The sequence below is a fragment of the Vulpes vulpes genome, chromosome 10, assembly GCF_048418805.1.
Source record: "Vulpes vulpes isolate BD-2025 chromosome 10, VulVul3, whole genome shotgun sequence".
In the NCBI taxonomy this organism is placed as follows: Eukaryota; Metazoa; Chordata; class Mammalia; order Carnivora; family Canidae; genus Vulpes; species Vulpes vulpes.
Genome location: NC_132789.1, coordinates 10,863,473 through 10,891,460, shown reverse-complemented (window position 1 = coordinate 10,891,460; position 27,988 = coordinate 10,863,473). Strand labels below are relative to the sequence as shown.

General features: G+C 48.7%; 1 protein-coding gene across 8 annotated transcripts; it reads right to left on the bottom strand.

Moving 5' to 3' along the window:
- Positions 1-96: 96 nt before the first annotated feature.
- On the bottom strand, positions 97-27,873 carry SDSL (serine dehydratase like). 8 transcript variants are annotated; one of them, XM_072722890.1, is made up of 10 exons: positions 27,667-27,873; positions 15,629-15,774; positions 13,080-13,282; positions 11,106-11,299; positions 10,828-10,867; positions 9,983-10,122; positions 7,819-7,907; positions 6,892-7,119; positions 1,543-1,667; positions 97-469 (listed from the first exon to the last, which is right to left on the bottom strand). In XM_072722890.1, exons 4-10 carry the CDS (start codon positions 11,277-11,279, stop codon positions 276-278), a joined length of 990 nt encoding a protein of 329 aa, XP_072578991.1. In that variant the 5' UTR covers positions 11,280-11,299; positions 13,080-13,282; positions 15,629-15,774; positions 27,667-27,873; the 3' UTR covers positions 97-275. The 8 variants fall into 8 exon arrangements, with proteins under 8 accessions (XP_072578991.1, XP_072578995.1, XP_072578993.1 ...); XM_072722894.1 differs by lacking the exon at positions 27,667-27,873 and adding an exon at positions 1,251-1,326 and having other exon boundaries at positions 15,629-15,941; XM_072722892.1 differs by lacking the exon at positions 27,667-27,873 and adding an exon at positions 14,363-14,419 and having other exon boundaries at positions 15,629-15,917.
- Between the last annotated feature and the right edge of the window lie 115 nt (positions 27,874-27,988).

The following is a 27,988-nucleotide window of genomic DNA, read 5'->3' as shown; positions in this document are numbered from 1 at the left end:
TATGTGATGCAGAGTCACTTCACAGCAGAGCCAGCCTCAAGGTTTCTGTGTGCCTTCCATGCGTTTGTAGACCCAGAAAGACTGGACCGGCTAGAGTTACAAATTCAACTCAGAGTGTTTATTGGCCAGGGCTGCAGGGGAGCCAAAGGGAGCATTTCAGGAGGGCTTCCTGCAGGTGGCAGCTGGCACAGAAGCACAGGGCATCTTCCACTGCCATCCAGGAACACAGGCTGCCCTCACCAGCTACAGGGGTGTCCATCCCAGGCGAGGAGGCCTCAGCTCTGACTCAGCTGGGCCTTCAGAGCCTGTAACCCTCCGCTATCGATGCTATTGCCTCCACACACAATGACCACAACCGAGGCCAGCGGGGAGTGCAAGCGGCCCTCAGCCTGGAGCCTCCCCAGGAGGCCTGAGTAGATGACAGCCAAAGCTGCCCCGCAGGCAGGCTCCACCAGTATGCGCTCGTCATCTGCCCGGATTAGGGGAATGGGGTGGATGAGAAGAGAGAAAGGGAGAAAGAACCGGTTAGTGCTCCGTAGGCTCTGGGCATCGAAAATCCATGAAGCCAGCCAGCCAGTCGGCCAGCCAGCTCATAATCCATCATTCGTCTGACCCTCTCTCCATCCATCAATCTGACCATCCATCCCTCCATCCATCCACCTTTCATCTATCCATCCATCCATTCCTCTATCCATCATTTCACTGTCTGTCTGTCCATCCATCAGTATATCCATCAATCAACGTATCCATCTATATATCCATCCATTCATCCATCAGCCCCTATCCATCATTTGACTGTCTGTCTGTCCATCCATCAGTGTATCCATCAATCACTGTATCCATCCATCCATCCATCCATTCGTCCATCCATCCATCCATGCATTCACCCACCCATCCCCTATCCATCATTTGAGTGTCTGTCTGTCCATCCATCAACATGTCCATTAATCAATGTGTCCGTCCATCCATCCATCCATCCATCCACCCATCCATTATCTACCTTTCTATTCACTCATACATTCATTTATTCATTCAACAAATATTTATCGAGCACCCACTCCCTGCCAGGCCCTATGCTAGGAAGGCCCTGGGGTCACAACAGTAGATAGGACACCCTGGGCCCTACCCTCACAGGGTTTACATCTAATGCTACAGGTGAATAAGAACCAGGCAGTTATGAACAGAAGGCCTGGTGCATGGGAAGTCTCCAACCCAAGGCAGGAGGAGGGTGAAAGATCAGAGGAGGCTACCTGGAGGAGGTGCCATGATGGCTGAGTAGCCCTGAATCACATGCAATCGACAGGGAGCAGGGTCCAGGATGGGTGGCTAACAGGAAGAGGAACAGATGCCAAAGTCTGGAGGCTAGAGGCAGCACGGCACACTCTGCCTCCGCCCTGCCATCCACTCAATGTATGCTTGTTGCATGATTGCTGCATGCCCAGCCCTGCAGAAGGTTCTGAGGATACAGACCAGAGAGAACACCCAGAGACACAGGGTCTTTGTAGGTCCCCAAGCCTGGGGATGGAGGGCAAGGTCACTCACCCAAGAACCGCTGCACAGCGCTCACAGCCTGGACATCCTCCACCACCTCAGAGATGATCTCTAGCTCCTGCGTGCATTCCAGGGCCCTTGCTGCCACAGTCTTGGCACCCAAACTCTTGGCCACACTGCAGGGGAGGGCAGGCAGGGCAGGGAGTGCAGGGGTGTGGGGCAGAGCTGGTGAATCACTGGGCCTCCAAATTCAGCCCTCCAAACCCCAGGGCCCCCTCCCATCCTGCAATGGGCCAGGGCTCAACACGGCAAGAGCTAGTACTGGGCTGGCACAGAGGAGGTGCTCCAAAATTGGATGTCCCACCAATGATAGACACATGAGCCCCACTTCCTCCAACTCTGTAACCATGATTGTGCCCTTCTTTGCACAGGCCCCAGAAAGCCAAGTGTGGAAATGGATTTTTTGGACACCTGGGTGGCCCAGTGTTTGAGCATCTGCCTCTGGCTCAGGGCATGATCCTGGGGTCCTGGGTTCAAGTCCCACATTGGGCTCCTTGCATGGAACCTGCTTCTCCCTCTGCCTGTGTCTCTGCCTCTCTCTCTGTGTCTCATGAATAAATAAATAAAATCTTAAAAAAAGGAAATGGCTTTGTTTTGTATCTTATTCATTAATAAGAATTTATCATGTCTGATAACTAATATTTATTGAGCATCTACCAGGTGATAGATGCGCATGTTTTCTGTTTTAATCCTCATAATCCCCCTTTGAGTTAGAAATTTATGGGCTCCATTTTACAAGTGGGAAAACTGAGAAGCTCAGGGAGGTTAAGAAACTGGCTCAGACACATAGTTAGTCAGTAACAGAAGGTGGATTCAAATCCAGGCAGTCTAGCTCCATGGTCCATGCTGTGTATCTCTGTGCTTGGGATTGCCCACCTGTTGGTACCTTCCTGAGCTGGGCAGTATTTCAGGCTCAGGAGAGCTTCTGGTGAGCCCCAAGGGGCCCAGAGCACAGACTCAGGAGCCAGGCTGTCTGGTCTCAAACCTGGGCCCCCCCCCACTAGCAGTGGGACCGTGGGAAGGTCACTGCACCTCCCCTGAACCTCAGCTTCCTCAGTCTGAAAAACGGAGGTAACAGCAGTCCCTGGCTCATGGGAGTGTCTTGGGGGTTGAGTTAAACATTGTAAATGCTTAGAAGAGAGCCTGACACTTAGTAAGCTCTACAGAAGGGTCAGTGGTGGCTACTACCATGGCTGTAAGAACAAAGCCAACCATGTACTAAGAACAAAGCCAACAACAACAGCAAGAGAAGAACAGACTCAAAACTAGAGAGAAAGAAGAAGAAGAAGAAGAAGAAGAAGAAGAAGAAGAAGAAGAAGAAGAAGAAGAAGAAGAAAGGGGAGGAGGAGGAGAAGGAAGAAGAAGAAGAAGAAGAAGAAGAAGAAGAAGAAGAAGAAGAAGAAGAGGAGGAGGAGGAGGAGGAGGAGGAGGAGGAGGAGGAGGAGGAGGAGGAGAAGGAAGGAAGGAAGGAAGGAAGGAAGGAAGGAAGGAAGGAAGGAAGAAGAAAGGAAGGAAGGAAGAAGGAAGGAGGAAGGAAGGAAGGAGGAAGGAAGGAAGAAGGAAGGAGGAAGGAAGGAAGGAGGAAGGAAGAAGGAAGAAGAAAAACCTCTACAGAGAAACCACTATGGTTGCCAAGGGGAAGGGAGCCGGGAGGCTGGGCGAAACAGGTGAACAGGTTGAAGAGGAAACAAACTTCCAGTTATAATAAGCCGTGGGGATGAAAAGCACAGCTCAGGGAATAGTCAATGGTATGATCACAGCTTTGTGTGGTGACAGGCAAGTGACTCCACTTACGGTGGTGACGCAGCAGAAAGTATAAGATTCCCGGATCCCTATATGGTACGTCTGAAATGAATATTATAGGTTGACTATAGACTTCAACTATAAATAAATAAATAAATAAATAAATAAGAACAAAGGCTGGGAGGGGAAACATAGAATTAAGTAGATAAGTAGAAGGAGACCACTGAGTAAGGTTGTGGGGACAATCTCTGGAGTGTGAAATCCCAATCGAGAGGACAGAAGGGAAGGGGAAAGAACGTTCCAGGCAGAGGAAACAGCCTGCACAGAAAGCTTGCCTTTCCTGGTGGTAGGAAAGGTTGTGACTCATCCAAGGGGCTGGAAGACAGGCCAGTGGCTGGAGTGGGGCTAAGAGGAGTCTGGATTTGGGCCCAAGAGTCTGGGGAGGGCATTGGTGGGCGTAAGCGGGAGAAGGGGTGAGGAGTCCAACGGGTCAGCAGCGAAGGAAGGACACATTGCTGCTGGCAGTAGACAAAGGACTCAAAACAACAAAGACACTCAGCAATACCACTGCTAGGGTCACACCCCAGAGACAGGGACACATTCGTTCACATGCAAATGCCCATGCAAGTGTTTGTAGCAGCTCTACTCATCATAGCCCCAAAAAGAAATACCCCAACACCCTGCACCCAAGGGATGGATAAACAAGATGCGGTCCAGCCCCATAATGGAGTAGTATTTGGCCATAAAAAGGAATGAAGTACTGATCAGAACATGGGTGAGGCCTAAAGACAGAAGTCTGCGTGAAAGAAGCCAGACACAAAAGGCCACGTGTCATATGACTTCACCCACGTGAAATGTCCCAAACAGGCAAATCTGTGAAGATAGAAAGTAGATCAGTATTTGCCAGGGGCTGGAGGGAGGAGGGACTTGGCAAGGGGTGATGAAAATGTTCTAAAAGTGATTTTGGCGGTGGAGGCACAACTCTGAATATACTTAAATGGCCCCTTACTTAAAATCACTGAACTATACACTTGAAGTGGATGAATTGCGTGATACATGGAGTATATCTCACTAAAGCTGTTATCAGGGATCCCTGGGTGGCGCAGCGATTTGGCGCCTGCCTTTGGCCCAGGGCGCGATCCTGGAGACCCAGGATCGAATCCCACATTGGGCTCCCGGTGCATGGAGCCTGCTTCTCCCTCTGCCTATGTCTCTGCCTCTCTCTCTCTCTCTGTGACTATCATAAATAAATAAAAAAAAAATTTAAAAAAAATGAATAAAGCTGTTATCAAAAAGGAGAGCATCAAGCATAGCCAGGGGATGGAGGAGGGCTATGACAGCCATCCAGGGGAGAGCTGATACACTGGGGTGGGCACAAGGGCTGGACAGGAGCTGGAGTCCTGAGGGAGAGTGGATAGAACTCAGCAAGGTGACTGTAAGATGTGTCAGGTCAAGGCAGCAGGATGGACGGTGGTGTCATTTACAAAAATGGCAAGTCCATGAACTTCACTTAGTGCTCCACTGTGCCAGGCTCTGAGAGAGGTGCTGCTAGGGACTCAGAGCTGAAAAGTCAGTCCCCATCCTCAAGCACCTCCTTCACAAACCAGCCCATCCACAAGCTCTTTCACAGCCAAAGAGTGACACAGAGTATCTTTGGGGTCTTTACGATGGGAGTCAACTGTCCAGCTGAGCCTCGGGGAATTTCATCAATGTGAGAGGGGCTGGTATTTCAGATGGAAGGGACAGGAAAGGCTCAACAGTTAGGGGCACAAATAATCTTCAGGAAAGGTCATCACAGAGACATTGGAGGATGGGTGGCACCAGAAAGGAGTGAAGATAATACCAGAAAGACATTAAGGAGATTCATATATCCAGATAGAATTCTCCTTGAAGAAAGGACTGTTTCTCTAATTGGCCAACCAGAACCCTGTACACAGTAGGTGCTTAATAAAGATGACTTAATAGGCTGTCTTTTTCAGCCACCTTGTTGTCACACACTATTATATCCTAAGGTCCAGCACCTAATAAGTGTTTAATAAAATATGGGCAGTGCTGATATCTATAGAGGGTTGAATATTGTCTCCCCTAAAATTCACATCCATATAGAACCTCAGAATGTGACCTCATTTGGAAATAGGATCTTTGCAGATGTAATTAGTCAAGATAAGGTCATACTGGATTAAGGTGGACCCTAAATTCAATGACTGGTGCCCTTACAAGAAGAGGACAGACCACAGAGCGGTCATGGAAGACAGAGGCAGAAGGAGGTGGCTACAAGCCAAGGAACACCAAGGATTGCCAATAGCCACCAGAAGCTGAAAGAGGCAAGGAAGCTTGCTCCTCCCCTAGGGCCTTCAGAGAAAGTGTCACCCTACTAGCACTTTGATTTCACACTTTTGGCTTCCAGGGTTATGACAGAATGCATCTCTGATCTTTTAAGCCACATAGTTTGTGGTCATTTATATGGCAGCCCTAGGTAATTAACACAGCATCTGTGAGGATGATACTGGTGATGGTGATGAAGGATATAAGATGGGACGCCTGGGTGGCTCAGCAGTTGAGCATCTGCCTTTGGCACAGGATGTGATTGCAGAGTCCTGGGATCGAGTCCCACATCAGGCTTCTTGCAGAGAGCCTGCTTCTCCATCTGCCTATGTCTCTGCCTCTGTGTGTGTGTGTCTTTCATGAATAAACAAATAAAATCTTAAAAACAGGAAAAGAAGGATATAAGATGAGGCAGTGTCTGGAGGCTGGACCACTCTCCATTAACTAGTTAGTTGGTTCATAAGAACTTTTCCTCATTTGATTTAAAATCAGTTACATAAAGCAACAAGGAAAAAGTTCTCTAACGATATTGCAGAAAAAATGAAACTGTTCATGACATATAATATGAACTAGAAAAATAGAGTTTAGGAAGGATACGATCCTAACTTTAAAAATACACGATCAATTCATTCATTCATTTCACAAATATTTGTAGAGCACCTACTGTGTGCCAGGCACATTTCACTTGTATGTAACTATGCGTACACGGAGGAAAAACAAAAACTGGGAAAATGTAACCTAGTGTTCATTGTTGGATGGTGGAATTGAAGGTGCCATTTTGTTTTCTGTTGTTTATTGCTTGCCTACATTTTCTAACTTACCTGCAACACATTTAAACTGCTTTTGTAATGATATAGAGCAATGAAATGTTTATTAATTTTTAAAAAGATTTTATTTATTTATTCATGAAAGACATAGAGAGAGAGGCAGAGACATAGGCAGAGGGAGAAGCAGGATCCCCTCAGGGAGCCTGATGCAGGACTTGATCAGGGGACTCTAGGCTCATGCCCTAGGCTGAAGGAAGTTGCTCAACCACTGAGCCACCCAGGCGTCCCATGTGTTTTATTAATTAATGAAACTTAAATGAATCATATCCTTCATCTACTTTTTTGGCATCGCCTTCTAACTGAAATCCACATTAGGGTGGAACTCAGGGTGAAGTTGAACCTCTTGGGTACCCCCAAACTCCTCCACTGGTTAGGACTGAGAGCTTCTAGGATAGCAACACCCGCACCTTCCAGCCTCCCACAGATGGCCCCAGCCCATGCCTACCTGGTGATTTCTGGCAGCGTGACTAGCCTGCCCGCCTTGATGGCTGCATTGAAACAGTGTGCCCCTCGGGTCTCCACAGCAATGATGGGCACGTGCTGCCAGCCCACCTCTGCCAGGCCAGCTGACACCCCAGCCAGGAGCCCTCCACCCCCTACTGCCAGCACCAGGGCCCCTGGTGGAGTCCCCAGTGCTGCCTTCAGCTCTCGCACCAGGCTGGCATGGCCTTCCCTGGGGGAAGGAGGAATCAGGGTAAGAATGGGCCCTATTCCCAAAGGCTGACATATACACAAACTCTCCTCGTTGTCACCCCAATCCCTATCCATAGCAAGGGAGAGGAGAGACCCTGCAACACTTAGCTCACTCAGCTTTCATCCATTCAATTTACTCATTCACTCATTCTTTCCCAGCCATCAACCTCAAAGCCATGTTCTCAGGCATTATCCCATTTAATCCCCTCCACAACCTTGTAAAGAGGCAGCATTTGTGTATGTGCTTAAGAGGGGACCAGCATATCACTTGGTGCCAGTCTAGTTCTGGGCCTGGGACCCAATGTCTTGGCCACTTACTAGCTGTGCAATGTCAGGCAAGTTCCTTGGCCCCTCTGTGCCTGTGAAATGGACATAAAACACCCACCTCTAGAGCTCTGAAGAGGATCAAATGTATTAAATGTATCCCCAAGTACACTCAATAAACAGGATTGATTATTACCATTTCCATTCTACACATGTGGAAACTGAGGCATGGGGAGGAGAGAGGCTTTGCAATCACACAACTCACAAATAACAGAAGTAGGGTCTGAACCTCAGCATGCCTGGCTTCCAAGCCTCTTCTCTCTAGGCCTCAGCATCCCTTTCTGTCCAATGGAAGGATCCCAACTCAATGAGGGTTTGGGCTCTGAGCTCCATGGGGGTGGAGCAACAAGCTTACCAGATCAGACGGTGGTCAAATGGATGGACATTCACCCAACCATCCCTCTTGGCCAACTCTTGTGCCTTCAGACTGGCCTCGTCCCAAACCTAAAGAGAAACCGAGGGTCTCAGGAGCCTCAGGAATTGGACTGCTCTGGAGCCTGGAGCAGAGCCTGAAGTCTCCTGGATAGCCCCAGGGTCTGGCCAGCTGAGGAGAACTCCAGGGGTGAGATCAGAGCTGGGGTGGGCCTCACAGCCTCCTGAGACAAAAGTGGAGGCTTCCGGGTGGATAAACTGATGATATGTGCTTTCCATATCCCAATGGGCCAGTCTGCGGGGGAGGGTGAGCTCCAAGGCCAGCTAAGTGGTTTCCACTTCTAGTCAGCCAGTAGGGCAGAAGGCCCCTTAAATCAGAGCCCCAAATAGCAACCTGGCCACTATAGATGGTGTCCATGAAAACCAGCCACCATCCTACTGATGACCTGCCGGTTGAGTTCAAGCAGCCAGAGAGGCCCGGGTCTGAGGCACAACCTGGGGGTGGTTTGGGCCACTGCCCAGTTCCCTATCCCCTTCCTCCATTAGAATCACACATCCATGGCTTTTGTCATGTTACTGCTGTTCTTCCCACTAGAAAGGGCAGAGTACATTTCCCCACCCCCATTGATGTAGGTCCCAGCTGTGGGACTTGCTTTGGCCAATGGCAGGCGGTAGAAGTGACATGTAACACTTCTGAGCCACTGCCTCAAGAGGCACTTTCCTCTCACTCCTCCTGCCATTCACCTTGAGCAGAACATGTCCCAGGTGACCACCAGTCCAGAACGATGAGGGGGACACATATGCAGATCTTAATCCTGCCTGTAGCCTGACACAGAACCACCCTAGCCCACTCACAAGCCCAGAAGCAAGAGAGATGGTGTTTCTCATAAGCCACCGAGAGGTGGGGCTGTGTGTTATGTAGCATCATCTAGCAGCAAGAGCTGATTAAAACAATATGCCTTCTCTGTTCTTCCTCAGGGCCCTGTGCTTCCCCATCACAATACTTACAACTTTCTCTTATCACCATGTGTTTATCTGTGTGTCTCCCCAACAACACCTGAGCTTCGTGAGAGTAGAGACCATGTCTTACTACCTCTATATCCCTTGCTTTAACATGGTCCAGACACATAGTATGAGTTCAATGAATATCTGTTGGAAGGAAGGAAAGGAAGAAGGAAGGAAGTGAAGGAGGGAAAAAGGTGATGGGAGAATGGATGGATGGATGGATGGATGGATGGATGGATGGATGGATGGGAGGGAGGGGAGAAAGGCAGGGAGAGAGAGTGCTGGATAGGAGGATGGTTGAATGGATGAATAAAGAGAAGAAAAAAGGGGCACCTGGGTTGCTCAGTGGTTGAGTGTCTGCCTTCGGCTCAGGTCATGATCCTGGGGTCCTGGGATTGAGTCCTGCATTGGGCTCCCCACATGGAGCCTGCTTCTCCCTCTATCTATGTCTCTGCCTTTCTCTGTGAGTCTCATGAATAAATAAATAATTTTTCTTTAAAAAAGAGAGAGAAAAAGAAGGGAGAAAGCAAGGAAAGAAACTAGACACTAAGTATTTGGCAACCAGCTTTTTAGGTACCATGGTATGGCTTTTAGTTTTAATTTTGATGGTTTAAAAAAAAAATCTCTTTTCTAGGGATGCTTTTTCCCCTTATTTCCAGGAAGGTAGGAGGATTACATGTTTGTATCTCTGTTTCTTCAGTAACAGGGTGAATCAGTGATATCCTTGGCGGTGGGCCCCTTATTAGGGTGGTCTCAGAACAAGAAATAATGCCACCATCCTCTTTCTTTATACTTTTTTGTCTTATCAAATGGCAAAAATGTTTAAATGAATATTACCAAATGTTAGTGAGGATATGAGGAGACGGACATACTCCTGGTCTATCAGCTTCCTGCTTCTCCTGGGTTCACACAGGGGAAGTCTTCTCAGGGTTGGTAGAGGCAGGAGGTCCCAGCCCTCAAAATACATCATGCCTCACTCCTACCCCTCAGCTCAGCCATCCTAAGAGAAGACTGGGCTCCAGGCATAGTACATCAAAAACAAAAGAAAGAAAGAAAAGCAGAGAGATACCATCTCCTAGGGGTAAATGGGATTTGAGGGGAACAGCCCACTCCAGCTGGCTTCTCCTTCCTGGGGTCCTTACCTTTCCAGTCAGCTGAACCTCTGCCCCCTCCCCCTGCAGCCTCTTCACCACCTGCGGGGAGGTGCCCTCAGGGAGCACAATGGTGGCAGGGATGCCCAGCTTCCGAGCAGCATAAGCAGCTGCAATGCCTGCGTTGCCCCCTGTGGAAGCAATAGAAGGGAGTGCAGTGGGCAGTGTTGTTTTAGCCTGTTAACACAATTTCCTCCCTCCCCTTCCATTTCCCTTTGCGGGCCGCTCCTTCCTCACACTCATATGCCCCACCTTTGAGTCCTCTTTCTGATCCCAGAGGTAGATACATGACCTAGATTAACTCAATCAGAAACCTCAATCCCCTAACCCATGATTGGTTCAGGGATGAGTACATGGTCCAAGCTAGGTAAAGAAGACCGAGTCATGGATTGAGGAGAACCATCAGGAAGGGGTACTTCCTTTTCACCAGGGCTGATAGGATGATAGGAGGCAAGCCTAGAACACCTGTTGGCCATCTTGCTGCTATGAAGTCTGGGTGAAAATGAAGCTAATACAGAGAAAAGACAAGTTGAGAGAAGGAGAGATACAAAGGAGAGCTCCTGGTTCCAGCTGTACCTGAAAGCCACTTATCCCAAGAATTTTTCAGTTCTTGGGGCCTGTAGCCTAAACCTATATTAATTGGATTGTTGTCACTTCTACCGTGAGTCCTGAATGATGGGAAGAGGGCTGGGAGGGGATATATGAAATGGCCATCTGATCATGACCTTGATGGAACTGGGCCTTTAACAGGAGGCTGATCCCTGGACATCTACTGCTGCTCCAGCCATCTCTTCCTCCCCTACATTCAGCCCTGAGGACCCAGCCCCAAGGCTCACCTGAGGAACACACCAGGTGTCTGCATCCCTTCTTGGCCACCTGGGGAAAGAAGGAATGAGGTTGGGGGCTGACCCAGGCAGATGTCATAGAGCCAGTGTGGGATGGAGTTAGTCCCTCCCCAGCCCACTCCAACACTCCTTGCCCCTCATCCTGCTCCTCCCATCTGTATGAATCCACTTCTCCCCTCCTGCCCTCACCCCCATCCAGCCGGCAACCATCCCCATCCCTCTCCTCCCCCCAGAACTGGCTCACTTCTCCCCTCCTGCTGACACCTCACCTCCTGGCAGAAATGCCCAATGCCCCGGATCTTGAAGGAGCCGGCCGGCTGCACATTCTCGCACTTGAGGAAGACAGTCACACCTGCCACCTGGGAAAGTGCCCAGCTCTCCAGCAGAGGCGTGACCACGTGGAAGTGCTCAGCCTTAGCACAGCCTGTTCGAGAGTGATCCATCCCAGCAACCCCCAGGGGGCCTGCAGGAGAACACCAATGCCATAGCCCAGGCAGCTCCGGCCAGAGTCCCCTTAACCAGGAGGAGGGGAACGTGGAGAAGAGCCTCCATTAGGCTCCTTAGCCCTATCCAGCTGCCACGGCCTGTTTCCCACCTGGACAAAAAGGTTTGGACCAGGGACCCTTTCATTCTGTAACTGTGCCAGCCCACAGTGCTGGGGGTGTAGAAGGTGGCCAATACATGGTGATGAATGAATGATGGTGGGAGAATTCATTCATTCATTCATTCTTCATTCATTCAGGTATGCATGCAAAAAAAAAAAAACCACCTCTTTTCATTGAGCACCTACTATGTGCCAGGTGGTTCCAGGTTTTGGAGCGCACAAGTCAGAGGCAGCCCCTGCTTTGCCAGAGCTCACATTCTAGTAGGGGAGACAGAAGCACAAAATTTCAAACGGGCAATGGGGGTGGGAGGCAGTATTTCAGCAAGCATGGTCAGAAACAGTCTCTCAAGAGAGAAAAACTTTTTAAAAACTTGTATTATGGAGAATTTAAACATAGCAAAATGTCGAGAACTGTATAATGAACCCCTGGTGTAGCCCATCTCTCAGCTTGAGCGAGCACTCGTGGCCTGTCTTGTTTCAACCACACCTGCACGCACACACCCCCACCCTGTACTATGCGGTTTTTCCTCCTTTATTTTTTTAAAGATTTTTTTAAAAAGATTTTATTTATTTATTCATGAGAGACACACACAGAGAGAGAGAGAGAGGCAGAGACACAGGCAGAGGGAGAAGCAGGCTCCATGCAGGGATCCCGACTTCGGACTCGATCCCAGGACTCCAGGATCGGGCGTGGGCTGAAGGCGGCACTAAACTGGAGCCACCCGGGCTGCCCAAGATTTTTTATTTATTTGAGAGAGCGAGGGAGAAAGAGAGGGAGCAAGAGAGAAAAAATGAGTAGGGGAAGGAGCAGAGGGAAAGGGAGAAGCAGATTACCCACTGAGCAAGGAGCTTGATGTGGCAGGGCTAGATATGGGAATGCAGGGATCTGGGCCTGAGCTAAAAAGGCAGACACTTAACAAACTGAGCCACTCAGGTGCCCCTCGTCCTTTATTCTTATTATATATTTTTTCCTATACTACTTCCTTTGTAAATACTTCAGCACAGATCTCTAAAAGCAAAGAACTCTTTTTTTAAAACTAGATTTACTTCTTTATTTTAAAGATTTTATTTATTTATTCATGAGAGACACAGAGAGAGAGAAGCAGAGTCACAGGCAGAGGGAGAAGCAGGCTCCATGCAGGGAGCCGGATGTGGGACTCGATCCCGGATCCCGGGATCACACCCTGAGCCAAAGGCAGACGTTCAACTGCTGAACCACCCAGGCAGGCGTCCCTTAAGAACTTTTTTTAAACAGTAGCCATATGGATTCATAACTGTATACATTTGTGCAAACTCACGGAATTCTTATTCAAAGTGGACTGATTTTTTTTTTTTTTTGAGAAGAAGCAAGTGGGGGAGAAGCTGAGGCAGAGGGAGAGAGAGAATCTTAAGCAGGCTCCATGTCCAGCATGGAGCCCAATGGGGGCCTCCATCTCACAACCCTGAGATCATGACCTGAGCCGAAACCAGGAGTTAGATACTTAACTGACTTAGTCCCTCAGGCATCCCTGGCTAATTTTGTTTTATAGAAACCATATCTCAATGATGCTAATTAAAAAAAAAACACATCATCACAATACCATTATCACATCTAAAAACATTAATAATCATCTCTCAATATCATCACATAATTGCTCACCTTTCCAATCATCTCATTAAATGGGATAAACAGTTGGTTTTGCTGTCAGTGATTTGGGGTTTCTAACAGTTTGAATCAGGATGCAAATCAGATCTGTGAGTATTGGGTTGGCTGAGAGGGCTTTGAATTCTCTTTCCATCTGCAAGTTCTCCAAGAGAGATGTTCGAGATGAGTGACAGCAGGGAGCCCAGGGGAACGCATTCCTGCAGAAGGAACAGCAGGTGGAAACACCTTGAGAGAGAAATGACCCTGGGGCGTTGCTGGTGTGGGGAGAAGGGATCCGGTGTAGGAGCTGAGCAAGGAGAGGTGGGCAGGGACGGGGGGAAGGACGTGCCACGCTGAGGAGCTGGGATGTTATTCTAATTCTACTTGTCCTGGGAAGCCATCGGGAGGTTTTAAGCAAAGGCACAGTTAGTGAACGAATCGGTGGTAAAAGGTGAGAAACAGAAGAGGAAGAAATGAGAAGAGTGGAGAAATAGAGGGCTGTTTGTCTTTTTTTCTTTTTTTTAAGGAGCAAATGCAACCCCTTTTTTTTTCTTTGGGTCAGAAAAGCATTGGGCCAAGCCCTGCAGTTTCACTGATGGCCAGTAGGAGGCGTGCTGCAGCCTCCCCAGCCTCCGCGGGCCCAAGCTTCCTGCTCACCCTTACTTACTCCCAGCTGCCCACCCCACCAGAGGGTTCTAGGTCTCCTGCCCCTAGATTTGACTCCAGGCCCTAGTTGGGATGGCCCTGGGATCCCCCAGGCAGGGCAGAGTCTGAGCCAGAGTCTCCACCCGGGTCCATCAGGGCACTTCTCAACTGAGCATGGCATTGGAGAGGGAACCTGTGGGTCACCCAAACTCAGCAGACCTCAGCCTGGGCCTCACCTTGGCTCTGGGCGTAGGGGTCAATCAGTGACCAAAGTTAGAAACCAGCTCTGTATTCCTCGCTGTGTGACCCCAACAAGCATCTCGATTTCTCTGTGCCATGTTCCCTCCTGCCCTACTCTACGTCAGACATCAGCTGAGCGCTCTAGAGGCATCATCTCTCTGGGGCCATCTAACTATGCGGGCGTGCTTACCCCTTCTCTCGCATGTCTACAGGGCACCTGCGAGGCGCAGGCCCTGACCCGGGAACTGGGGTTACCCTGGTGAGGAAGACAGACATCTCCTCGTGGAGCTGATGTGGAGATCAGTGTTTGATAAATAACCATATAGACAAACAAAATAATCAAAAATGGTGAAAACTACCGAGAGGAACGCACACATACAGGGAGTCTTAAAGAGAAGAACAAGGACACCTACTGTGGATAGAGAGGTCACAAAAGGCCTTTTGCAGGAAGTGACCATTAACACCGAGACCTGAAAAATAAGAATGAACTAACCACGCAGCAAACTAGGAGAAGAGCTTCTACATCACGGAATCACTGTGTGGACGCAGTGAGGCCACATTATGAAGCCATCAACTCCATGCCTGACATATAATATTAGCTAATAGTTGTGTGGGACCTCCTGCCAGCCAGGCTCTGTGCCAAGATCATTGGCATATATACCATCTCCTAAGATCATCGTAACGGTCCTGAGACAGGTTCACTTACTAGCTCCATTTTATAGATAATGAAACTGAGGCCCAGAGAGGCTAAGTAACCTGTCCGAGGTGACACAGCTGGGAATGGCACGGCCAGGATTCAAATTCAGGCAGCGGACCTTGGCATCTGCGCCCTTAGCACCGTGCCATCCTTTCTCTACTAGGTGATGATAATGACGGTGGCGGTGGTAGTGAGGCGTGAGCATTTCACACTTAACTGCCAGGGGTCCTCAGGAGCCGAATGCTCCCGGCTCAGTCCCAAGGCTCCCCAGGCCTCCTGCTTATCCTAACAGCCCGCAGGAGGACAGCAGGCCTGTCAAATGAACAGGCCCCAAACTTCCAATAGCCCTTATCAAGCCCAGATGCCCATAAGGGCACAGGCCTCCCAGACTAAGGTCTAGAGTCAAGGTGAGACCTTGGCCTAGGGACACACAGCTCTTGCAGCATGTGGCCACCACGGATGCCGAGGTGGGAGCCCTGGGCCCTCTCTGCTGTGGAGCAATGCCGCGAAAAGCCTGAGGCCTGGGTTCGGGTCCCAGCAGGCACGACCTTGGTCATGCCACCTTTCCTCACTGGGCTTCACCTGCTGCATCTGTGAATTGGGGTAAGGACCATTTCCTGTTTCTGCCTCCTTTGTCCCTCAGGCTTTTCCAGAGGCCACCTGGGTAACCCTTACAGCCAAATCCCTGATGCCAAGGCCAGGAAACTCGTGCTGGCAGAGTGCCCAGTCCTGCCCCTCTGGCAAGCAGGACCTGCTCCCCGGCCATCAGTCAGTGGCAGCCCCAGCCTTCTTCTCCAAGGCAGGCTAGAGTGAAACCCTGAGTGAAATCAGTGTTCCTAGGAGGGCTTTGCACCCATACCTCCTCACTTTCTGTCCACTCATTCTGGACTTTGCCCCAGAACCTTCCAGACTACCCTGTGTTCACATTCCACAAACGCACACAGAGCCCCAGGGGTACCATTTGGGTGTCAGGCCCTCTTACCTGCCTGCTGAACAGTGCCCAGACCCAGCCCGGCTCCAGCCTGCTGCCCACCAGCCTGCAGCCTGCGAGGGCACCCGCTCTTCCCAGCTTCTGGCAACTTCCCGCAGCCTTGGCCCCTCCTCCCACGTTAAAGGGACAGCGCCCCGCTGGAAAAAGAAAGGAACAAGACCAAGGTCCACTGCCTCCCCCTGCGCTGTCCTTGGTCTCATTGATGATACAGGCTCCAGCGGGGAGACTCACTGGGCCGAGGTCACCCAGCCAGCGAGAGACACCCTGGACCACCTCTTCTGTGACACAGACACATCCAGATTTTACTCTGAGTCCAGTGTTTGCGCTGAGTGCCAGGCCACCACCCCCACTGCTGTCAGGGTCAGCTTAGGTCAAAAGACAAAGAAACAATTGTTATCTGCCACATGAAAAGGCATAATTTTTCTGAAGTACCTCCTCACCCCTGATATTTTACATCCAACAAAGGAATCCAAACAATGATTTATCGTTCAAATGAAGGGCTCTGATTATTCATTCATTCAACAAATATTTATTGAACACCTACTAAGTGTTGAGCCCTGGGACTTTAGCCTCAAACAATATAGCATGTCCCCTGCTCTCATGAAGTCCCAAGGGGCCACCAAAGAGCAGTTGCAATCGGTGCTCTCAGATATTGTCAGGCAGAGGTGGGACAGGGCTGTGGACACTCAGAGCAGGTAACTTACACTTACCTGACCCCAGGACGCTGGGAAAGCAGGTTTGGGGCCAGGACCAGACTCTGCAGGGACATCTGTGCCATTCCTGGACCTTACCCAGGAATACTAAGGGACCATAGAAGGCTGTAGGCAGAGGAATAACATGATCAGATTTATACTGTCACCATCTCACTGGGTGAAACTGAGCTTGTCACATCCATCTCTGAGCCTCACGTTTCCTCTCTACAAAATGGGAGGTGAGTTCCAGGAAAGACCTGGCAGCTGAGATGTTCTTTGCCCTTCTAGGACTGTGTGTGACCTTCCAGGCTTGATGATTAACTCCTGGATGCTTGAGGTCAAGTTGAGCTGCTTGGCCATGATCCTCGATGAGGACTCTGGAAGCTTCATCACCATCCTCCCATTAAACATGTACCCATCCTTGTCAAGTGTCCTGTCCTGAACTGGGCCCTGGGGACAAAGGTGGCAAAACCAAGTTTGTGTCCTGGGGTGGCCCCTGGATTAGGGGTAGAGGAAACCATCCAATGCACTGACAATTTTACCACCCCCAGGAAGACAGAGAGCAGAAGATCGTCATAGGGCAGCTGGGTTGGGGTGGAATCAGGGGGCTTCCTGGAGGAGTGGGGCCTTAGCACACAGCTTAGACTTGGACAAGAAACATGACAGCCCTTGAACAACATGGATTTGAATGGTGGAGTTCCATTTATATGTGGATTTTCTACAACACAGGACTGTAAATGTATTTTTACTGTAAATGCATTTTTAAATATATTTTCCTTATGATTTTCTTAGTATTTTCTCTATCTTACTTGATTATAAGAATTCAGTATAAAATGCATAGAGCCCACAAAATGCACATTAATCAACTTCCTGTTATTGGTAAACTTTCTGGTCAACAATAGGCTTTTAGTAGTTAAGTTTTGAAGGAGTCAGAAGTTATCCACAGATTTTTGTCTTCATGAGGTGGGACAGCACCCTTAACTTCCATATGGTTCAAGGGTCAACTGTACACAATACCAAATCCATGATTTCACAGATATTCTTGCTTAGGAAGAAGCCAAGGCAGGAATCGATGCTTAAAATGCGATCCATTGTTTTTTGTTTTTAATATTCAGTAGTAGCCATAGCAGTGGCACTAGTTTCTGGATGAAGAAGCAGGGTGCCTCACAGAGCACAGACCATGGAGCCGGGGTCTGGCACAAAACACAGCTCTGCCACTTACCCGCTGGGTAAACTTGGGTAAATCCCTTAACCTCTCTGTGCCTTGTTTCCTCAACTGTAAGATGTGGATAGACTACAGCTTCTCTAGTGGGCAACTCATTTGTGAGGATCAAATGAGTTAATATATATAAAATATTTAGAACAGTAGAAAGTGCTCTGTGTTCGGTGCTATTGTTGGTATTAGTGTATTTATAGGAGGTGACACCACAATATGGTAGAAATTGCAAAGGTGGCAATGAATGTTCGAAGTTTGGGAACATGACATCATCATATCACAGAAGGCTTGCAACACCTTGGAGAGATGTATGTTGTTACAAACCCTCTTTTGGGGAATCAGACTTAGCTCAGAAAGGCCAAGTCACTTTCCCAAGGTCCCATCGCAGTGGCAGAGCCAGAGCTTAGAAGTGGAGGGGCCAAGCTCCAGAACACCTGACTTGGAAGAGCCTGAGGTGGGGATGCCAGGATGTCTCCATCAGAGAGCAGATAAGACTGGAGAGGTGGCCCAGGTCACTGACCCATCCCGTCCCAGATCCCAGAGCTATGTTCGTCAGCCAGCCCCTGTCCCTGACGCTTATGGTGGCCAAACACTCACCCTGGCCAGTCTCATAGGTTACTCATTAAGCTTCATTTCACCATCCTCACCCCCAGCTGTCCCCAGAGCGAGGGAACAGCATGGGAGGAAGGATGGATCCTCCCAAATTGCATTTGGACTCCGTGTCATACACTTTCCAGGTCGCCGAGGCCCAATTGTACCAAATGGGTAAAAGAAGCGAGCCTGGAAAAAAAAAGGGGGACAGCCTGGGTGGCTCAGTGGTTTAGTGCCGCCTTCAGCCCAGGGCATGATCCTGGAGACCCGGGATCAAGTCCCGTATCGGGCTCCCTGCATGGAGCCTGCTTCTCCCTCTGCCTGTGTCTCTGCCTCTCTCTCTCTCTCTCTCTCTCTCTCTGTATCTCATGAATAAATAAATAAAATCTTAAAAAAAAAAAAAGAAAAGAAAAGAAGCAGGCCTGGGGCAGCAAAGCAAGCAGTCTCGCTGAGGAGTAAGCCAGCTGGGATGGGGACTCGAGTCTTCTGACATCCAACACAACCTGGCATCTTAGCTGAGGTCTCACAATTCTTGAGTCTTGCCAAGATGACGTCATTCGAGCCCAGAGAGGGTCTCAAAGTAGGGGCTGCGTTTCTGCTACCCGGAGTTGACTCAACGTGTCCTCTACAGAGGATATGTGTTTCTTTTTTTTTTTTTTTAAGACTTTATTTATTCATGAGAGACACAGAGAGAGAGAGAGACAGAGACAGAGACAGAGACACAGGCAGAGGGAGAAGCAGGCTCCATGCAGGGAGCCCGACATGGGACTTGATCCCGGGTCTCCAGGATCATGCCCTGGGCTGCAGGCGGCACTAAACCACTGAGCCACCCAGGCTGCCCAGGATATGTGTTTCTCCATTTGCTACTGTCCTCACCCCTCCCTATCACATCCCCAGCACTTGACAGGCCCCTCCCTGCCTGGGATTGGAGATTTCTGAGTTGAAGACCCTTGTACAGAGGAACTCTCTCTCTCTCTCTCTCTCTCTCTCTCTCTCTCGCCCCTGAACAGGAAAGGAGGCATTTATCAAGTGAGAAACTGAGGCACACAGTTTAAGTGACTTGCCCCAAGTTGCCCAGCAAATAAGCCACAGGACTAATCTTCGAGGGAGCCCATGTCCAACCTGGATGCTCTTGTCATAAGAGACATGAATCCATAGCCATCATGTCTGAGTTGGAAGAAGCTACGAGGGCTATCTAATCTATCCTTTTTTGTGGATGGAGAAGCAGAAGCCAGGACAGGGTGGGGAGAGAAGGGAACAGCTTAACATCTGCCCTCCAGACCAAAGAAAATTCTGGTCCACATGAACCAGACTTTCAGAATTAAGCCATTCATTTCTGCATTTAGCAAACATTACTCCAAACAACCAAAATCTAGACTCCTAGGACAAAAGAGATGGCCCTCCTGGCATACAGTCAGTAAACAGATACAACAAAGTGTTACAGACACAGCAACAGGAAAATGCAAATTGGAGCAACAATAAAATGTTCTTACAAAGAAAAAAAAAAGGGATCCCTGGGTGGTGCAGCGGTTTGGCGCCTGCCTTCGGCCCAGGGCACGATCCTGGAGACCCGGGATCGAATCCCATGTCGGGCTCCCGGTGCATGGAGCCTGCTTCTCCCTCTGCCTCTCTCTCTCTCTCTGTGTGTGACTATCACAAAAAAATAAAAATTTTTTAAAAAATGTTTAAAAAAAAAAAACAAAACAAAGAAAAAAAAACTATTGGGTTGGCAAAAAACTTTAAAAGACATAAAAACAATAACAACCAAGGCTGGTAAGTATGAGGGAAAATAGGCACCCTCACACATTGCTGGTGTGATCAGAAATTGCTTCAATTTTTTGGAAAAAAGATCTGTCAATATTTATTACAAGTGGATAAAATACCCATTCCTTCAATCAAGAAATCTTAATTTAGGAGATTTATTCTCTGAAATAAGAAGTGCCAGGGGGTAGGGCTATGAGGATGAGAATGTTTATTAGAATCCTGTTTAGAATGACAAACAAACAGAAGACTGCAAACCTGGATGCCCTTGAATCGGGAAATGGTTGAATAAGTCATAATACACCCTCAGCATGCAATTTTATGCTGCCATCACAAAGAATAAATTAGATCTAAATCTATTGACCCAAAGAGATGTTCTTGATGCATTGCGAGTGGAAAAAAAGGGAAAAAAATACATATGAACAGTGGGTAAGGATTTTATTTTTTTAAAGAAGGACAGTGACCAAAAGTTTGTAAAATACTAGTCTATGGTTGTGTAAATACCTGTAGGCTCAGGAGGACCATGCTGATCACATCGGTTGTCGCAGGCTGACCGGGCGGGGGTAAGGAGGCAGGGGCCATAAGGAAATTGTGGATGGAAATATCCCATCATCTATCTGCGAGTCCAGGATGCTATAGCCACTCATCACCTGCGGCGAGTGACTACACTTGAAATGTGTTTTCGGGGCCGCCTGGGGGCGCTCCGTCAGTAAAGCGTCTGCCTTCCGCTCAGGTCATGATCCCGGGGTCCTGGGATCGAGCCCCACATTGGGCAACTTGCTCAACGGGGAGTCTGCTTCTCCCTCTCCCTCTGCCCCCTGTTCATGTTCTATCTCAAATAAATAAATACAATCTTTTTTTTTTTTTTTTTTTTTTTTTAGATTTTATTTATTTATTCCTGAGAGAGACCGAGGGAGAAGCAGGCTCCATGCAGGGAGCCCGATGTGGGGCTCCATCCCAGGTCTACAGGATCACGCCCTGGGCCAAAGGCGGCGCTAAACCACTGAACCACTCAGGCTGCCCAAATAAATACAATCTTAAAGAAAAAAAAAGTGAAAAAAAAAAAAGAAAAAGAAAAAAAGTGTGTGCATTTGAAGAACTGAATTGTAAATTTTGCTTAATTTTTATTGAATGTAAATATCGCAAGTAGCCAGTGGCGATCATAAATAGGACAGGACAGGTCTGAAGAATCTGTCTAGGAGACAGTGTGGACCCAATGTGAGACGTGTCATTGTCACCAAGGAAGCGGGGAGCGCTAGTAAATCCCTCGGCTTTGTGTCACGATGCCCCCACCCCAAGACAGACAGATCTGAGCGGCCTGCAGGCAGAAAGATAATCTCCAAAGAGGGAGAATAAGTACCCAAAGTAAACAGTGGGTCCGTGTGGCATACAGATGGACGCAACTTTTAAAAATCCCACACTTGGAAATAAAAGAAGGAACTTAACACTGAAGACAGCTGACAAACACTACTTCCACCGGGCGGTGAAGGTCAACATCAACCGTAAGTCATGTGGGTAGTGGATACACCCTTCGTGTGATGTGCTGGGAACAGCACTTCACCTCCATGCTCTTCCTCCCCAGATCCCATACCCGTGCTACGCAGGAGGGAAACAAAACCAAACAAGATCCACAACCAGTACCATTCGAAACTGTCAAGGTCATGGAAGACAGGGGAAGGATGGGGACCGGTCACCGCCAAGAGGCGCCTCAGGACACATAGGGACGAAACACAGTGTGCCATCCTGAATGAGACTCTGGAGCAGAGAAAGGACCCTAGGGAAAAAACAAGGAAGTCTGGATAGAGTATAGGCTTCAGTGAGTAACAATGTATCCATACTTGATCGATAATTGGAACAAACGTACCATATTAATCTAAGTTGTTAAGAACAGGGGACACAGGGAGTGGGGTATAACACAGGGAGTGGGGTATAAGTCCCTGTACTGTCTACCCAGTTTCAGATTTCCTTTTCTATGAATCTAAAACTATTCTAAAATAAAAATAGGGTATTTTTTTTAAAGTCCCTACACCCAAGCCTGCAAAAGTAGTGAGACATAACAATACCCCTTACAAGCAGATTCTTTGCAGAAAGCTTCTCCTCAGAGAGGACTCAAATAATGAGGCTGTTTTTCCCATTAAAATAGAGCATCATTGACAAAAATCCTGTGTTTTACCACGGAGAGAGAAACAAGCCCAACCCTTGGATAAAGATGTCGAGAAGCTAGTGGATGACAGAGAAAAAGCTGGAAAGGAAATCGGTTGCAACCATTAGATAAAGAAGGGGTGGTGAACAAGAGCCATCCCAGGATCATCAACCTAATTTTTCCCCTTTTGCCAGTTATTTGTCTGCATGATTGGGAAAATGCACGCAATGAGGCATGTGTGAGGGAGGAATAATCTTTTGAGAATACTAACATATCAGTCCCTCCTCCTTAATCCCTCCCCCACCCTCCCACCCCCCGGGGGAGGAGAGAGAGATAGAGAGACAAAGAGACAGAGAAAAGCAAGCAAGGGAGGAAAAAAAAAAAAAAGAGTCCTGTTTTGTAGCATTTGCTGATTTTCATGCTGTCCATACTCCCACTGTGGACAGTTTCAAGCAACCAAAGCTTTAACCACTGGCTCAGAAATGTCTTGCGAAGTTGGACACCTGGGTGGCTCAGTGGTTGAGCATCTGCCTTCGGCTCAGGGCGTGATCCTGGGGTCCTGGGATCGAGTCCCACATCGGGGTCCCTGCATTGAGCCTGCCTCTCTCTCTGTTTCTCTCATGAACAAATAAATAAAATCTTAAAAAAAAAAAATGTCCTGAGAAGTTCACCACAAAGTTGGTAGGAGTCTAGTCTGAACTCCACTGCTGGGGGATGGGGAAGGGAAGCATCCTACGAGGAGGGAGTGCTTTTTTGCCTCTGGGAATGAAAGTAACAGCAAAATAAGAGAGTTTATGGCTGTGGCCACAACTCAGGGAGAAGCCACCTTGAGTTTCCAACCATTCTCTGGAATAGTTGCCACAGACCCCAGACTATAGGACAAGGACCCACGTGCCTGGCAATGCAGAAGGGCTTCCAGGCAAGCTGCGGTGGGGGGCAGACAGGGGAACCATACAGCACCCACCCTCTACTGACTCAGCCCCTGGATGTCTGGTGAGAAAGGTAAACCCCTCATTGCCTCCAATTCATTATCTGCTTGAAACAAAAATTAAGCCAAGTTAAGGAAAAATAAAGAATTCTCCATTTGTTGCACATGGCATTTGTGGTCTGAAATTTAATCCTGCTGCAAATATCTTGATTTTTCTATGACCTTTGGACAAAATCCCTCATAGGCCATCTGGACCCAGCCAACTCCACTCATCACATGTTGATTGATGGATGATGATAAGCCCAAGGGGGAAGCCCAATGTGCCATGGAGTTCTGACCTCGGTCTTGGCCAGTTTTAGCAATAAGGGCTCACCAAGAGACCGCCACACTTTCGGATGATGCAAAGCGGGGAGGCATCACTATAGACGGTGCTGTCGAATGACCCAAGATGGGGTCACAGAGTCTCAATCTAATTAAACGATGGATTGAAACCAGGTGAACGAACATGAAGAGGGGCTGGATGCCAAGTCCTACGTTGGAAGCCACAGAGGCTAAGTCCATCACGTCCAAAACAAGATAGGCCTGATCTGATTGGATTAATTTCACTGAGAAAAAAAAAAATATTTTAACTTCTCTGGAAGCCAATTGAGTTGGATATAGAACATCAGCTTATTAAAATAAAGCACATTTTACTCACATGGGATTAATTACTTTCTCCTGGCCATATTATTAGAAGTAGAGAAGATAGAATGAGGAAGGTATTAGTCTCAATCTGTATTAGTCTTAAGCAGAGTTTCTCAACCTTGGCACTACTGACATTTGGGGCCAGATAATCCTTTGTTGTGTGGGGCTGTCCTGTGCCTGATAGGATGTTGAGTGGATAGAGGCAAGAGTGGGGAATCTAGCAAGGAAGGGGTCAGTACAGACCTGTCCTATGGCTGTTCACGAGCCCCTAGGAAGAGACCCCAGGGACAACCAGGCTGCAGAATCCCAAAGAGGTACCAACCCAGACTTGATGGAGAGGGAACATGAATAAGGAGAGAAGACTCAGGGAGACCAAAGATAATCACAATGGCAACTACCATTCTCTGAGCCCTTACTGACTGGCACGGCGCTGATTCATCCCCATTTCTGGAGGCAAGAAACCGACGTGAAGGGAAGTTAAGGGACTTCCCTGAGGTCACACCTGGGTGTCCGTTTCAACCCAAGTGTGATGGACGCAGGAGCCAGAGACCTTAACCAATCAGCAAACTCCGGGGCCACAGTGGGCAAACAGAGATGAGAGCTGCCCGTTCCTCTTGGAGCTGTGAAAACAATCAGAATCCCCACCTCCCGCAGCCAAGGACACGCCGATCTGGCCATCCTCCGGGACACTTCTGGGGAGGGTGTGATGTAAGAGAGCCAGCAGGCAGAGGTGAGGGAGGCAACTTGCCCAAGGTCCCCCAGCCAGACTCCTGCCCCTCCTCTTGGGACTGTGGGCTCTGATGAAGTTTTGGAAGTTTGGGACAGGTGAGGTTTGGTGGGGTGGGGTCCGGAGCTGATGATCAAGAAAGAATTCTTGAGACGTCTTTCGTGCAAAATGGTGGTTTTATTAAAGCCTGGGGACAGGACCCGTGGGCAGGAAGAGCTGCTGCCCCTGGCCTGTGAGGAGTGGCTGATTATATACCTGGGAGTTGGGAGGGGTTTGGGGATAGCGCACTCTCTAAGGAATTTTGGAAGCAAGGTTTCCAGGACCTTGCTATTGTTGGTTAAAGGTCATTTATTACCGTCTAATAAAACCTGAGTCATGAGACCCTGAAGATGTATATCGGTGGACCATGTGCTTGGGGGATGATCACCAACGTGTATCTTGGGGGGGGGGGGTTAGTTTTTTTTTTTAAAGATTTTATTTATTTATTCATGATAGACACAGAGAGAGAGAGAGAGAGGCAGAGACACAGGCAGAGGGAGAAGCAGGCTCCATGCAGGGAGCCCGACGTGGGACTCGATCCCGGGTCTCCAGGATCACGCCCTGGGCCGAAGGCAGGTGCTAAACCACTGAGCCACTCAGGGATTCCCTTGGGGGGTTTAGAGATAAAGGAAATTTCTAAAGGAATTTTTACATGTTACGGTAGGGCTTACAGGATCCTGCGGGTCGGTCTAAGATTGCCTTTTGCCCTTAGCAAAGTATTAACATAGAGGCAGTTGAGTTGGTACAGGAATGTCCCTCTGCCTGTTTCAAGGACTTGTCAATGTGCTTTGTCCTCAGCTAGTCCTCTGCTCCCCATTAGGCTCTGCCCTCACCTTCCAGCATTGGATAGGTCCAGGCCTCAGTTTACCCATCCGCTAAATGGGAGGAGGTGACTTTCACTTTTCTCACCTACTTCTGAAGGTCTTTCAAAGGAGGGTTAGATGGAATAGAAAAGCCCTTGTGCCCCATCACCCAGAACTAGAGACTCAAATGTCCTCTTGAATACCAGAAAATAAAAATGACCATCACCTATCAAGTGCCCACAAGTCACTGGACACTATCCATATAACTTTATACCAATTAGGCTTAAATCCTTGTAACAAATCTAAGAGGTGGACACTACTACCAGTTAAAGAAACTAAGGCACAGAGAGGTCAAGTAACTCGTCCAAGGTCACACAGCAAGTTGATGACAAAAGTTGGATTAGAACGTGGGCCTGTCAGAAAAGTGGTTCACTTGCTCTATGAAAACTGACACACCTTGGGATGCTGGAGTCCCAGCCCCGAACTGATCCCCCTGATGTGTGCACAGTGACAGCTGCAGCCTTCCCTCAAGACCCTCCCCCAGCTTCCTGGTCAGAACATCCCCATCACATGGCCGTTCTTCCGGGTTCTGCTCCATTTGATACGGGAGAGCTTGGTTCTTGTCTCACCGAGTCAAAGAAGGAATCTCACGGACAAAGGAGAGTAAGTAAAGCAATAGAGGTTTATTTATTTATTTTTTTAGTTTTTATTTATTTATGATAGAGAGAGAGAGAGAGAAGCAGAGACACAGGCAGAGGGAGAAGCAGGCTCCATGCACTGGGAGCCCGAGGTGGGACTCGATCCCGGGTCTCCGGGATCGCGCCCTGGGCCAGAGGCGGGCGCCAAACCGCTGCGCCACCCAGTGATCCCGCAATAGAGGTTTATTAAGCAAAGATATAGAGAAAGCTCTCAGAAGTGAGAGGGGTCCTGACAGGGTTGCCACTGAGGGCTTGAGGGTTTGGTCTTTTATCAAAAGCCAACCCGGGAACCTAAATCCTTTTATCATATCTGTTGTTATGACATTGAGTGAGGACTAGTGATAACATCTTTAGTAGCTTACTTCTATGCGGGCTGGTTATTCTTGGTTGGCCGTAGATGACTATCATAAAAAAAGACATGCTCCGGCCCACACCTAGGGCAGGGCGGTCTGGCTTGTTCCTTTATCTCTGGTTTCCTTACACCTCAGCATTTTTGGGATTGTGAGCCTGATTCCGTGGCCCCCTACCTAGCCCTGCACAGCCACATTTGTCTGTAACTCACATTCGCTCCCCAGGGTGATCTTGGGTGAGCCCTCTGCCCTCGTAGGGCCTTGGGTTCCCATCCACATGCTGGGATACAGAACCACACATGCACCTGCACATGTACATATTTCTTATATATTTAAAAATGAAGACACGCCCAGACAGCAAATGTCTATTCACTGCTGGCTGACTGCATAATAAAAATGTGGCACATCTACACAGCGGAATATTACTTGACCATAAAAGGAGCAGAGCACTGACACACACTACAATACAGATGTATCTTGAAAACATGGTACTGAGTGAAAGAAGCCAGACACAAAAGGCCACATGCCACATGATTCCATTGATATGAAACGTCCAGAATGGGAGGATCCACTATGACTGCGGGGGGATGCAGGGAGGGGGACAGGGGAGCAACTAGTAATAGGTATGGAGTTTCTTTGGGGTGATGAAATGTTCTAAAACTGATACTCCAGGGACACCTGGGTGGGTCAGTGGTTGAGTGTCTGCCTTTGGCTCAGGTCATGGTCCCAGGGTCCTGGGATTGAGTCCCAGATTGGGCTCCCTGCAGGGAGCCTGCTTCTTCTTCTGCCTGTGCCTCTGCCTCTCTGTGTGTCTCTCATGATTAAATAAAATCTTTTTGAAAAAATAAAATTAAATAAAACTGATACCCCACACATGGGTGAAGTATCTGGTATGTGAATTATAGCTCAACAGAGTTATTATTTTTAAAAAGGACACACTCAGGATGTCAACAACAGGGATGTATATTTTGCCTTCCCTCTTTCTGGTCTTTAAGTGATTGATTTTCTTAATGTGGCAGTTTTCAAATCACGAAGGTGATGCATTCTTGTTGAAACAAATGGAACAATATGGAAAGGTCTTAGGAAGGACGGAATCGTCCTCTTCCACCCTTGCCACTCCCTGCCCTCCCACCCCAGAGTCACTCCCAGCTGCTACTCGGAAGAGGAGAGGAATCCAACATTATGAGAGAGCCGTCGTCCCCCTGGCTGCATGGATAACCGCACGTGGACATAGCACCCAAAGCCTACATCTGGGTCTTCTGAATGTGACCAAGCTGGGCCAGATGACCCGGCCCCCCAGCCTCCACCTCCACCCTCTCCTCAGCCCTGTGTCAGCAAAGGACTCAGAATTCCTGAGCCTGTCCCCTGTGCACATGGCATTCAAGATGCCCACTCACCTGGTGGTTCGAGAGTTCAGTGAGACCCCACACAACAACCCTTGGCAGGGGATCGGGCACAAGCAGACGCTCAGGCAACGTGAGTGCCGACTGTATATACTCAGATGCACACAGGGAAGCTGTGTCTACGTGGAAACTGCTCGATGCCCACACGGCTTCAGTTCCATCACCCTGTTTCTCCAGCATATGCCCGTAGACGTCCCACTGGGGAGGGGGCTTGGGAGTGCCTGCGGGAGCTCAGCTTGTCCCACAGAGAGGGACAGTGGTGCCTGCTGTTTGTGCCCTCACTGCCCTCTGTCTCATTGCTATTCTCATCCTGGCT